The sequence below is a fragment of the Ranitomeya imitator genome, chromosome 1 (genome assembly GCF_032444005.1).
Source record: "Ranitomeya imitator isolate aRanImi1 chromosome 1, aRanImi1.pri, whole genome shotgun sequence".
Classification (NCBI taxonomy): Eukaryota; Metazoa; Chordata; class Amphibia; order Anura; family Dendrobatidae; genus Ranitomeya; species Ranitomeya imitator.
Genome location: NC_091282.1, coordinates 1,191,138,680 through 1,191,153,321, shown reverse-complemented (window position 1 = coordinate 1,191,153,321; position 14,642 = coordinate 1,191,138,680). Strand labels below are relative to the sequence as shown.

At 41.3% G+C, this 14,642-nt stretch overlaps 1 protein-coding gene across 1 annotated transcript in view; it reads right to left on the bottom strand.

Annotated features, from left to right (window-relative positions):
- Positions 1-14,642, bottom strand: part of OTOP1 (otopetrin 1) — a 118,611-nt gene that overhangs the window by 27,989 nt on the left and 75,980 nt on the right. The window contains exon 4 of the mRNA XM_069744843.1: positions 1,571-1,629. Coding sequence (XP_069600944.1) covers positions 1,571-1,629 — 59 coding nt within the window. The remainder of the gene's footprint in view (positions 1-1,570; positions 1,630-14,642) is intronic.

Below are 14,642 nucleotides of genomic sequence, written 5' to 3'. Positions count from 1 at the left end.
GCAATTCCACTGTAACTGGAGCAAATATATAGCAGCCCCAGTTACAGGGGAACTCAAGTAATGAAATAAAAAATAAATATTGAAATTCCCCCAATGGTCTTTTATGACTTATGGGGGACACAATTGGTGAAATAAATGGAAAATTAAAAAATATGTAAATTAAAAAAAAAAGGTATATAAAATACATAAAGTCCAAATTGTTATTACTAGCTCTGCCCACGTGAAAAAAAACATGTTTGATATATTAAAATAATTAATATAGAAAAGAGATCACATTGTTAAATTTATTTTAGTGACGTCATGTGGTGAAAAAAATTAAAACCATGCGAGAAACAGACACTTACTTATTTTATTTTCCCACTGATATCGCCAAATTATTATTAATGATTATTGTTATTATTATTAGCAGTAGTATTTATTATTATTTATTTGTATAGCACCATTGATTATATGGAAAAAAAAAAGGTAAAAAAATTAAAATGAGAGTATGGCAATGACATAAAAGTGAAGCACCATGTATCATGTAAAAAAGATCCCAAAATATCTGAACAAGCAAAGATCGTGCAGCTCTTTCAATCGCATGTACAAAAAAAAATCCGAAAATGTGCCTGCTCAAGAATGGTGGTAAATAGCCCAGTCCTGAATTGGTGAGATATAAAAATATAAAAGCAAAAGTACTCATAGATAGGAAAGGGTGCCCCTGTTCCACAGGAAGGTGCTGCATCTATCAGACTTATACTGTAGACCAGTCTATGATGGAAATAAACTTAGCTCATTATTTACTACAGTGAAATAGTCGGCTGAAATGCCAGCCAGGTGAACAAACAAAGTACTGATCAAACAAGAGGTATCGGTGAAAGAGATATACTCTGTCCAACAGGACATTTGCTGCTGGTGACGTGATGGTTGATGACACTACATGCCAATGACATTCTTTTGTCTACGATTGTTTTATTTTAGAATATGACTAAACGGAAATAGTTGATTGTCTACTGCCCAATGTCAACAGTCTCCATGTTTTTCCAGTGTTCTAGATTCTCCCACCCATGATATTGGCGTCTGCTGATGCTTATTTTGACGGTTCTGCTTCCATGGGATTTCAAGTTGCTTTGTTAATCATATTGGTTCTGGTAATGAAGTGCAAAATTATGGCATCCGGATGCAAAGCAATGTTGGTTCCTATGGGATTCTATTTATAGAAATCAACTACTGACTCCTTGAAAATTAAATGAAGGGAATGGACACTTAATAGTAGCGCCATGCACCCAAGATTGAGCTGATTGGTGGTTTCCGAGGTCACCCAGTTTTAAGCTTTTTTTCTCCTCCCAGACTGAAATAGAACAAACACTGCGTAAAGTCTATCTAGAACCTACCAACAGGAGGAGCCATAAAACAGGAGAGTGGGATGAGAGAGCGCAGGAACAATGCATCGAGATAAAGTATTGTTGACTCAGTCTCCTTAACTTTTTTTAATTATTTTTTATTTTTACACATGCAGATTTGTATAGGCTGTAAATAAGTCCATACAATTGTCGTCTTATATAATCTCCAAAATATGCTATTTGTTTACCTTTCCAGTGTTTTAAATGATTGGATCATATCTTTAGAATGGAACCATAAAAAGTAGACCTACAACAAAACACATCATTATTCTTTATCAGATATACTATATATACATTGGAAAGCACAATAGAGAACACAAGGAAAACAACAACAACAAAAACCAGAGGGTCAATTCATCATTTGTGACTTTTTTCAAGTCACTTTTTTTAACTTTTTGTGCCAAATTCTTCAATGGATTTGGCCGAAAATAAAAAAAATACTCTTTTTTTCTGTGTCATTGGGGTTTTTTTGCGCCTTTTTAGAGCACAAAAGTCAGGTGGTCTGTTAAAATGTTGCACGCAAGTGAAAAATTTGCTCAAAACTTTTTGGCTTACGGAAAAAAATTACTATGGGGGACTGGACTATATTTGCACATAATTTCTGCTACTTTTAAAAAGTAGTGAATTTGTTTGGAGGCCTGGGCAGGTAAGCATCTCTGCCTTTTTGTCTGATGTTTTTTTGAATCATTTTTGGAGGATTTCTTTTTGTGGTTATACTTTAAAAAAGTGACAACTAATGATTCGACCACAAAATATACATAACATATAACAAAAATGGGATGTCACTACTGTGAACGGAGACAAAGTGTTTACATGCTCCAGAATATGCCCCATTTTTATTGTTGATGTTGGCTACATGCTCGGCAATTCTCTGTTTTAACCTTCTGATTGTTTGCCCAATGTAACAGATTTTGCAGGTCACACAGGCAATACAATAAACCGCGGATTTGTAATCGCAGTTAATGAAAGAATCGATGGTGTACTGAATATTCAAAGGGATGATAAATGTGCGTGTTTTGTCACAGGCAAAATGACATACATTGCACTTGGACCCGGCACATTAATGAAAACCCTTAACAGTCAGCCAAGTTGAAGAAGGAGGGGATGATTGTAGCATGCTGGGGGATAGCATATTGCCTAAAGTAAGACCTCTTTTGGCATCTACTCTACAGCCATTGTTCAGAATAAAGTGTAAGGTGGTGTCCTGGTGCATGATAGGTAGATATTGCAGGACAATTCTCGTTATATCATTAAATTGAGGACTGAAGGCGGCTGAGAAGGTGACAGGGCAGCACGGTGGCGCAGTGGTTAGCACAGCAGCCTTGCAGCGCTGGGGTCCTGGGTTCTAATCCCACCCAGGACAACATCTGCAAAGAGTTTGTATGTTCTCTCCGTGTTTGCGTGGGTTTCCTCCGGGCACTCCGGTTTCCTCCCACATTCCAAAGACATACTGATAGGAATTCTAGATTGTGAGCCCAATCGGGGACAGTGATGATAATGTGTGCAACCTGTAAAGCGCTGCGGAATATGTATATAAAAATAAAGATTATTATTTTATAATGGTGTTCTTATGACTTGATAGGTCCCTTTTTGGATAATAAAGTGGTCCTGGAATTGCGTGAGACTTTGGTGAAAGCCTGCTTAACATTGGAGCAACTATGACCATGGGTAGTTAATCTGTTGACAATTGTCATGCTTTCCTTGCGTAAAGTTTCCTGAGTGGAACAAATGCATCTCTCACGCGTGAGTTAGTTCTCCCTGTGGTATAGCTTGAGTGACATGGCATGAATGGACGATAGTATTGCCGTGAACCGTGAGCTGTAAGTTTAATTAATTGGAATTGATATATGATGAAAACTCTTCAAATGTGTTGGTGAGACTCTCACAGCCTAATAACAGGTCGTCAACATATCTGCTGAACCATTTAATTTGCGACAAAAAGAGGGGTACTGTCAGTAAAAATGTATTTCTCTTCCCACCAGGACATCTAGAGGATTGCCAAAGAAGAGGAAAATTTAAAACCCATCGGTGCACCTAATAACAATTTCCATTGAAATTGAAGAAGTTGTGTTGAAGTAGATAATCTAGGGCAGCTAGAATGAAACATTTTAAGGAACAAGAATAGTCACTCTACCTTTCCAGATGGTGTTGAATGGCAATTATAGCTAAGGAATGGGGTATAGTGGAATATAAATTAATGACATCACTGGTTTCAAAAGAAAAATTGTCATGCCATTCAAACTTGTCAAAAACCTGAAGAACTGTAGGGGTGTCTTTAAGATAACCCGGGGTCCTGGCAATTAGAGGCTGAAGGTGCTCATCAAGCCACTGGCTTAAGGTTTTGTTAAGGGAACTTAGATGCAAAATAAAAGGGTGAAAAGGGGGGATACCCTTGTGGGTTTTGGGGAGCCCATGAAAGATTGGACATATAGGATGGTCAGGTATTTGCCATCTATGGAGCTTGTTGAAAATAACACCTGTGCGGTTACCGTCATGTAATAAAGTGGATAACTTATATTTGAAAGCTGGCGGGTGATCCGATGCCAAAGGTTTATAAGGTTTATAAGTGAGGGTATCTGTGAGAATATTACGAAATAATTGTATGAATAGCAAAGTATCAATGACGGTAACGCAACCCCTTCACCGATTGTCGTATAGTTAAATTAGTGTTCACTTGTAAATCTCTAATGGCTTGAGATTCCGCTTGGGTGATATTGCTGTAAGTTCTGGAAGAACCTGTATGGTGATGTAGTTCCTTGAGGACATGTTCCACTAGGGATTGAAATAGATCCAAGGAGGCTACCCTAGACTGCAATGAAAAATACATAGGGTTGTTAGGAAAAACTTTAATTTCACTGTCACTGATTAAAGGATCACAGCTGTTCGAAACCAGACTGCAACGTAAGGAGAGCTGTGGGTTCTTTTGGGGAAAAAATATGAAGGGTCCAAATCCTCGAGAATATTGCTGTGTGAGGAAATGTCCAGTTTATCATCAAGTAAAAAGTGTTTTTTTCACAGTAATGAGCCAGGTAAATTTGTTCACGTCCCTGATGGTTTGGAACAGGATGAAATTGGTGATGGGGACGAAGTTAAGGCCCTTGGCTAGGACCTTGATCTGCATGGAGGAGAGTATGGTAGGTGTAAGGATCAAGACGGTGATATCATTGTTTAGGAGTGTTGTCTCATTCTCCTGTCTCTGGTTGGGTAACGTCTCCCAGGTATCTCTTTCTGGATTGCCACCAATGCCTCCTGCTCCTCCTGTGTTTTTTGGAAATGCTTGCTCGTATCTGGTATCAGGGCCATTGACAGCTGGATCAGACTCATAGTCAATCATATGGCCATCAGAAGATAAGAAGGAGACCGACTTGGATTGTGCCCCTTTGTTACGCTTAAAGGGTGTGCGGTACCAGAGTATGGATTTAGGATTTGGATTATGTGAACGATTTTCTGCCAGTTGTAGACTCTGTCATTCTGATAGTCAGATGTGTCCTCTTGGTATTCATCATTGATTTCTCAAGAACAACAAGATGTTCTGTATGTTCTGTTATTTTTTTGAGGGAAACATCGAAGCCTGTTGTATTTTCAAATTTAGAGAGATCAGAATAGGTATTATCTAAGCCAGATTTGAGAGTCTGCAACCCAGATTCCTTGAACGATATGATCAATTCCATTAATTTGAAGGAGCAGAGAGAAAGAATGGAATTCCATTTAGTTAAATATTCCTCTGAAAATATGTAGGTGGGTATTTTTTTAAGGCTTAGGCAATGAGGGATTATATTCTTCTCAAGGTATTTCTTTAAAGTATTGTGATCTCACCATGTACGTTGTTCCTGGCTTGATAGTTTCTGCATCTGTTTTCTGAGGAATATTTAACTAAATGTAATTCCATTCTTTCTGCTCCTTCAAATCAATGGAGTGGATCCTATCTGTCAAGAAAGCTAGGTTGCAGACTCTCAAATCTGATGTGGATAAAACCTATGCTGATCTGTCTAAATTTGAAAATACAACAGGCTTCGATGTTTCCCTAAAAAAAATGAAAGGACATCTTGTTGTTCTTGAGGAATCAATAATTAAAACCAAGAGAACAAAATTTACCAGAGACACATCTGACTATCAGAATGACAGAGTCTACAACTGGCAGAAAAATCGTTCACATAGTTCATATGCTAAATCCATACTGAGGAACCGCACACCCTTTAAGCATAACAAAGGGGCACAATCCAAGTCGGTCTCCTTCTCATCTTCTGATGGCCAGCTTATGACTCTGATCCAGCTGTCAATGGCCCTGATACCAGATACGATCATGCATTTCCAAAAAATTCAGGAGGGGGGAGGAGGCATCGTAGGCGATCTGGAAAGAAATACCTGGAGACGTTACCCAACAAGACACAGGAGAATGAGACAACATTTCTAATCGACGATATCACCAATGTTGTCTTGATCCTTACACTTAGCATACTCTCCCTCAAACAGATCAAGGTCCTAGACAAGGGCCTTAACTTCGTACCCAGTACCAATTTCAACCTTTTCAAAACCATCACGGAAGTGAACAAATTTACCCAGCTAATTACCGTGAAAGAGCACTTTTTTCTTGACGATAAACTCGACACTTCCTTACACAGCAATATTCTCAAGGCTTTGGACAATTCATCATTTTTCCCAAAAAGAACACGCAGCTCTCCTTACCTTGCCGTCTCTTCAGGATTCAAATAGATGTGATCCTTTAATCTGTTACATTGATATTCAAATTGTTCCTAACAACCCTGTCTGGATCTATTTCAATCCCTAGTGGAACATGACCTCAAGAAACTACATCACCGTGCAGGTTTATCCAGAACTAACAGTAATATCACCACAGCGGAATCTCCAGCCATTAGAGATTTACAAGTGAACACTAATTTAACTGTATGACAATCAGACATACAATTGATTCATAATATTCTCATAGATACCCTCACTTATAAACCTTTTGCAGCCGATCCCACGTCAGCCTTCAAATGTATGTTATCCACTTTATTACATGATGGTACCCGCACAGGTGTTATTTCCAACAAGCTCCATAGATGGCTATTACCTGACCATCCGATACGTACAATCTTTCATGAGCTCCCCAAAATCCACAAGGGTATCCCCCCTTTACGCCCCATTATTTCGAGTATAAGTTCCCTTAATGAAAATTTAAGCTAGTTGCTTAATGAGCACCTTCAGCCCCTAATTGTCAGGACCATGGGTTATCTTAACGACACCACTACAGTTCTCCAGGTTTTTGACAAGTTTGAATGGCATGATAATTTTTCTTTTGAAACCAGTGATGTCATTAAATTATATTCCACTATTCCCCATTCCCCAGCAATAATTGCCATTCAACACCATCTAGACAGGTATAGTGCTTATACTTATTCCTTAACCCAGTGTTCCCCAACTCCAGTCCTCAAGAGCCACCAACAGGTCATGTTTTCAGGATTTCCTTAGTATTTCACAGGTTATGGAATACCTGCCTGTGCAGGTGATGCAATTATCACTTGGGCTATACAAAGGAAATGTTGAAAACAAAACCTGTTGGTGGCTCTTGAGGACCAGAGTTGGGGAACACTGCCTTAACCTCTTAACGCCCAAGGGTGGTTTGCATGTTAATCACGGGGCCAATTTTGACAATTCTGACCATTGTCACTTTATGAGGTAATAACTCTGTAAGTTGGAACTCTTCTATGGATCCCAGTGATTCTGAGAGTGCTTTCTCATGACATATTGTACTTCTATGTATGTCACGAGAAAACTTCACTACTTCATTGTACTTCAAAGTACTTCATTACTTTATTGTAAAATTTCCTTGACATTACTTGTGTTTATTTGTGAAAAAAACAGAAATTTGGTGAACATTTTGAAAATTTCACAATTTTCCAACTTTGAATTTTCATGCCCTTAAATCAAAGAGATATCTCACACAAAATACTTAATACGTAACATTTTCCACATGTCTACTTTACATCAGCACAATTTTGGAACCAATTTTTTTTTTGTTAGGAAGTTATGAGGGTTAAAATTTAAACAGCGATTTCTCATTTTTACAACACCATTTTTTTTTAGGTACCACCTCTCATTTAAAGTCACTTTGAGGGGTCTATATGATAGAAAATATCCAAAAGTAAGACCATTCTAAAAATTTCACCCCTCAAGGTGCTCAAAACCACATTCAAGATGTCTATTAACCCTTCAGGTGCTTCACAGGAATTTTTGGAATGTTTAAAAAAATGAACATTTCACTTTTTTTCACAAAAAATTTACTTCAGATCCAATTTTTTTATTTTACCAAGTGTAAAAGTAGATATTGGACCCCAAAAGTTGTTGTACATCCTGAGTTCGCTGATACCTCATATGTGGGGGTAAACCACTGTTTGGACGCATGGCAGCGCTCGGAAGGGAAGGAGCGCTGTTTTATTTTCTCAACACAAAATTGGCTGGAATTAAGCACGGACGCCGTGTCGCGTTTGTAGAGCCCCTGATGTGCCTAAACAGTGGAAATCCTCCACAAGTGACACCATTTTGGAAACTAGACCCCCCAAGAAATGTATCTAGATGTGTGGTGAGCACCTTGACCCCCCAAGTGCTTCACAGATGTTTATAACGTAGAGCCGTGAAAATAAAAAATCAAATTTTTTCCACAAAAATGATCTTTTTGCCTCCAGTTTTTCATTTTACCAAGGGTAACAGGAAAAATTGGACCCCAAAAGTTGTTGTGCAATTTTTCTTGAGTATGCCGATACCTCATATGTAGGGGAATACTACTTTTGAGGCACAGTGCAAAGCTCAGAAGGGAAGAGGCGCCATATTGAAGTTCAGATTTTGCTGGAATGCATTGAGGTACCAGAACAAAAGAAACCCCCTATATGTGAACTCATTTTACAAACTACACTCCCCAATGAACTAATCTAGGGGTGAAGTGATCATATTAACACCAAATGTGCCTCACAAAATGTTATGCCACTAAAATGTTGTTTTAGCCCCAAGTTTTTAACTTTTCTAATAGGCATTTTTTAACAACAAACTGAGGTCCATTTTTTCCTGAGTGTGCCAATACCCTACATGTAATCAGGAACTATAGGTCAGAAAGCACGGAGCGTCAGATTTTACTGTTATTGTTTGCAGGTGCCATAACAGACTGGGAGAGCCCCTGAGATGCCAGAACAGCAGAACCCCCATAAGTGACCCCATATTACGAACTACACCTCTCAATGAATTCATCTAAGGGTGGAGTGACAATATTGACACCATAGATGTGGAACAGAATTTTATACCATTGGGAAGTGAAGACAAAATAACTACATTTTTACCACTAAAATTTTGTTTTAGCCAAAGATTTTACATTTTCACATAAGAAGTGGGTAAAAATGGCACCAAAATTTGTCCCACAATTTCTACTGAACGTGGCAATACCCCATATGTGGCCGTACAGTGCTACTTAGCCATACGGAGAGACTCGGGAGGAACGGAGCGCTATTTGCCTATTCAAGTGAATGGGTCTGTGCACATGTCATTGTGTTTCCACAGACGGTGTTTCTGTGGGAAAAACACGCTAACATGTCCATTTTTTAATGTCAGCACGGGCCACAAAATGTCCCGTACACGTACATATTTATTTAGTGATAGAATATATATTGATTTTTTATAATTATTTATGATTTTTTTGATATATTTTTCCAATTTTTTTAAAAGATTTTTCTTATTTTTTTCTAACTTTTTTACTTTGTCCCACTATGGGGCAATCATTTTTTGATTGCTTCTGTAACATGCAGATGAAACAGCATCTGCATGCTATGGAAACTGTTAGCACTGCGAATGATCAACAAGTTTCCTAGGTCTGGTAACCCGGATGTCGTCATGATCGCATCCGCTCACCATGGCAATGATCGGGACCCCACATCACACTGCGGGGTCTCTGATTCAAAGAGGGGCTGTCAGCCCTGTGCTGGCTTCCGGAATGCTGCGATCAAGTTCGATCGTAGTATCTCAGGGGTTAAAGTGCCGGGAGTGGTCTATGACCGCTCATGGTACCTAGTGCCAGGTGTCAGCTGTCAGAATCAGCTGACACCCGGCGGTGATCGCCCACGCTTCCCCCGTGAGCGTGCTTGATCGCTCAGACGTAATATTCCGCCCATGGTCAAGTAGGCCCAGGTCACATGGACAGAATATTTTGTCTGATGTCAGAAAGAGGTTAAAATCTTTCACTCTAGCTGCCCTAGATTATCTACTTCAACACAACTTTTTTAGTTTCAATGGAAACATTTTTTGCAGTTATTAGGTGCCCCAATGGGCTCTAAATTTTCCCCTTCTTTGGCAATCCTCTACATGTCCTGGTGGGAAGAGAAATACATAGTTACTGACAGTAACACATTAAATAGTTCAGCAGATATGTGGACGACCAATTCTTAGTCTGGGAGGGTCTCAGCAACACATTTGAAAAGTTTTCATCATACATCAATTCCAAGGAATTATGTTTATAGTTCATGGTTAATTGTCTTTCTATCCAGACTCTCTTTTTCGACATCACATGGGATCACAGGGAATCTTTTAATTAAAAAGCTTGAAACATCCCTTTACAGCAAGAACGTCTCAGGTAATATTATTTTTTTTATTATTATTTATTTATATAGCACCAATAATTACATGGTGCTGTACATGTGAAAAGGGGTTACATACAGGGTTATAGATATCGTTTTAACAGTAAACAAATTTACAGTGACAGACTGGTACGGAGGGGAGAGGACCCCGTCCTTGTGGACTTACATTCTTCGGGATAATGGGGACAGCTGGTTGATGTGCTGCAGCAATGGTGGTGGTGAGGTGGCAGCTTGGGTGGTCGTGGTGGCAGCTCGGGTGGTCGTGGTGGCAGCTCGGGTGGTCGGTGACGTGGCGGCAGCTCAGGTGGTTGGTGACATGGCGGCTGCTTGGGAGGTCAGTGACGTGGCGGCAGCTCGGGTGGTTAGTGACGTGGCAGCTCGGGTGGTTGGTGATGAGGCGGCAGCTCAGGCAGTTGGTGAGGTGGCAGAATGGTTATTGCAGCCTGTAGGCTTTCCTGAAGAGATGGGTTTTCAGGTTCCGTCTGAAGGATCCGAGGGTGGTGGATAATCAGACGTGTTGAGGCGTGGAATTCCAGAGGATGGGGAATATTTGGGAGAAATCTTGGAGGCGGTTGTGTGAGGAACGAATAAGTGTGGAAAAGAGTAGGAGGTCTTGGGAGGAGCGAAGATTACGTGAGGGAAGATAGTGGGAGATTAGTTCAGAGATATAGGGAGGGAACAGGTTGTGGATAGCTTTGTAGATTAGTGTTAGTAGTTTGAACTGGATTCGTTGGGGAATTGGGAGCCAGTGGAGGGATTTGCAGAGGCATGAAGAAGGGGAGTAGCGAGGAGAGAGGTGGATTAGCCGAGCAGCAGAGTTGAGGACAGACTGGAGTGGTGCAAGGGAGTTGGCGGGGAGGCCACAGAGGAGGCTGTTGCAGTAATTGAGGCGGGAGATGATGAGGGCATGCACAAGAGTGTTAGTAGATTGTGGGCTGAGGAAGGGACGGATTCTGGCAATATTTTTGAGTTGGAGGCAACAGGAGGTGGCAAGAGTTTGGACGTGTGGTTTGAAAAACAGGGCAGAGTCGAGAGTTACCCCGAGGCAGCGGATTTCAGGTGCGGGAGAGAGCGTGATGCCGTTTACTATAATAGATAGATCAGGTAGGGGGAATACGCGAGAGATGGGGAAAGATGAGGAGTTCGGTTTTGTCTGCATTGAGTTTAAGGAAGCGAGAATTGAAGAAGGAGGATATGTCTAACAGACACTCCGGGATTCTGGACAGAAGAGAGGCAACATCTGAGCCAGAGAGGTAGATCTGAGTGTCGTCCGCATATAGGTGGTACTGTAAGCCATGAGACTTTATGAGTTGTCCTAGGCCAAGGGTATAGATGGAAAAAAGTAGAGGCCCTAGGACAGAGTCTTGAGGGACTCCAACAGAGAGGGGGTGGGGTGAGGAGGTAATGTGGGAGTGGGAAATGATAAATGTGTGGCCGGAAAGGAATGAGGCAATCCAGGACAGGGCAAGGCCTTTGATGCTGAGGGAAGAAAGAATCTGTAGCAGTAGGAGGTGGTCAACTGTGTCGAAAGCAGAGGACAGGTCAAGAAGGAGGAGAATGGAGAACTGTCTGTTAGCTTTGGCTGTAAGTCATTAGTCATTTTGGTCAGAGCAGTTTCGGTGGAGTGGTGGGGGCAGAAGCCAGATTGGAGGTTGTCAAGGAGATTTAGATGAGAGGTGGGAGGAAAGTTGACCATGGACATGCTGCACAAGGAGTTTGGAAGCAAACGGGAGCAGTGATATGGGGCGATAGCTGGGCATAGCAGTTGGGTCAAGGTTAGCTTTTTTGAGGATGATGTGATGGTGGCATGTTTGAAGGCAGAAGGGAAAGTACCAGAAGATAGCGATAGGTTGAAGAGATGGGTTAGGGCTGGAATGAGCGTGTTAGTGAGGTTGGGGAGCAGGTGGGAAGGGATGGGTCAAGTGCACAGGTGGTGAGGTGTGATTTGGAAAGGAGGCGAGTAAGTTCTCCTTCAGTGATGTTGGAAAGGGAGGTTATTAGGGAAGGACAGAGGTCTGTATATGGAGTGGTTGGGGTGGTGGAACAGTAAAGGTTTGCCTTGTTTGGTCGATCTTGTTTTTGAAGTAGGTGGCAAAGTCCTCAGAAGAGATGAGGGGAGTTGGAGGTGGCAGTGGTGGGCGGAGGAGAGAGTTAAATGTGCTGAACAGTTGTTTACTATCAGTTAATATCCTCCTCTCTAATAGCTCCCATCCTTGCCATGTCACTCAAGCTATACCACAGGGAGAATTCACAAGTGCAAGATGCATTTGTTCCACTGAGGAAACTTTCCGCATGACAATTGTCAACAGATTAACTACACATGGTCATAGTTACTCCAATGCTAATCAGGCTTTCACGCAATTACAGGTCCACTTTATTATCCAAAAAGGACCTATCAAGTGTGACCACCATTCCACTATCACCTTCTCGGCCGCCTTCAGTCCTCAATTTATTGATATAAAGAGAATTGTCCTGCAATATCTACCTATCATGAACCAGGACACCACCTTACGCTCTATTCTGAGCAATGGCTGAAGAGTAAATGCCAAAAGAGGTCTTATGTTAGGCAATATGCTATCCCCCAGCATGCTAAAATCATCCCCTCCTACTTCAACTTGGCTGACTGTTAAGGTACCTTCACACATAACGATATCGTTAACGATATTGTTGCTTTTTGTGACGTAGCAACGATATCGTTAAGGAAGTCGTTCTGTGTGACAGCGACCAACGATCAGGCCCCTGCTGGGAGATCGTTGGTCGCTGAGGAAAGTCCAGAACTTTATTTCGTCGCTGGACTCCCTGCAGACATCGCTGGATCGGCGTGTGTGACACCGATCCAGCGATGTCTTCACTGGTAACCAGGGTAAACATTGGGTTACTAAGCGCAGGGCCGCGCTTAGTAACCCGATGTTTACCCTGGTTACCAGCGTAAAAGTAAAAAAACAAACACTACATACTTACCTACCGCTGTCTGTCCCCGGCGCTCTGCTTCTCTGCACTCCTCCTGCACTGGCTGTGAGCGTCGGTCAGCCGGAAAGCAGAGCGGTGACGTCACCGCTCTGCTTTCCGGCCGCTGTGCTCACAGCCAGTGCAGGAGGAGTGCAGAGAAGCAGAGCGCCGGGGACAGACAGCGGTAGGTAAGTATGTAGTGTTTGTTTTTTTTACTTTTACGCTGGTAACCAGGGTAAACATCGGGTTACTAAGTGTGGCCCTGCGCTTAGTAACCCGATGTTTACCCTGGTTACCGGGGACCTCGGGATCGTTGGTCGCTGGAGAGCTGTCTGTGTGACAGTTCTCCAGCGACCAAAGAGCGACGCTGCAGCGATCGACATCGTTGTCGGTATCGCTGCAGCATCGCTGAGTGTGAAGGTACCTTTAAGGGTTTTTATAAATGTGCCGGGTCCAACTGCAATGTATGTCATTTTGCCTTTGACAAAACACGCACATTTATCATCCCTCTGAATATTCAGTACACCATCGATTCTTTCATTAACTGCGATTCCAAATCCGCGGTTTATTGTATTGCCTGAGTGACCTGCAAAATCTATTACGGTGGGCAAACAATCAGAAAGTTAAAACAGAGAATTGCAGATCATGTAGCCAATATCAACAATAAAAATGGTGCATACTCAGGAGCATGTAAACACTTTGTCTCCGTTCACAATAGTGACTTATCCCATTTTGCTTTTTTTTGGTGTGGAAAAAAGTCTCTTGTCCCAAACGAGGTGGCAAAGGGAACTTGCCCTTAGGGATGCGTATTGGATTTTACATTTGAATACTAAATTCTCTAATGGCATAAATTACAGAAATTATTTATATTATATTAGTTGTATGTGTTCTTGTCTAATAATGCCCTTTTGCTCTGCCTCATCTATCTGCATTCCTAATTAATTAAATTAACTCAGTTTTATCAAGTTTTCAAGGCAAAAACGTCTTTTTCTAGAACATATGTACAACGTCCTCAAGTGATGTAATGAGGCCAGACGATATATTGTGTAAAGATAAAATACAAATCTATATTTAGTTTATAAAAAATAAAAACAAAACAGGATTAAAAATATATCAAGCTTATGGAACATGAAGAGACACATGAGCATGGGAGTAACTCATAAAAAGTAATTATACTAGTATGCACAAATAATATTCCATTTGTTTTAGCACTCAAATGAAGCAATCCAGAGATGTGTTAATGCTACCTAATATGCATGTAGAGGGCTATTCATCCACAATGAAATATAAAGTTCATAGTGCAGGTGTTTGCCATTGTGAACATCACATGATTTTGCAGAGTCAATTGCTCAGAAAGTGACTGGTGCATTAAAGGGAACCTGTCACCCCCCCCACCAGGCGTTTGTAACTAAAAGAGCCACCTTATGCAGCACTAATGCTGCATTCTGTCAAGGTGGCTCTTTTATTTGGGGTCCCTTCCACCACTGAAAGAATCGTTTTTTTTTAATTTACCCTCCATACCTGTAGTTTGTCAGGGGGGGATGTCTTTCCTCCCAGGATACAAACGCCTCACAGTCATCAGTCATTTTCTCCTTTCCCCTGGGCGCCACCTCCTCAGCGTTCAGTTATGTCCCCGGCGCCTGCGCTGTAATTTTTTTTCTGGGGCATGCGCAGTTAGCGCTGCTCTTCTACT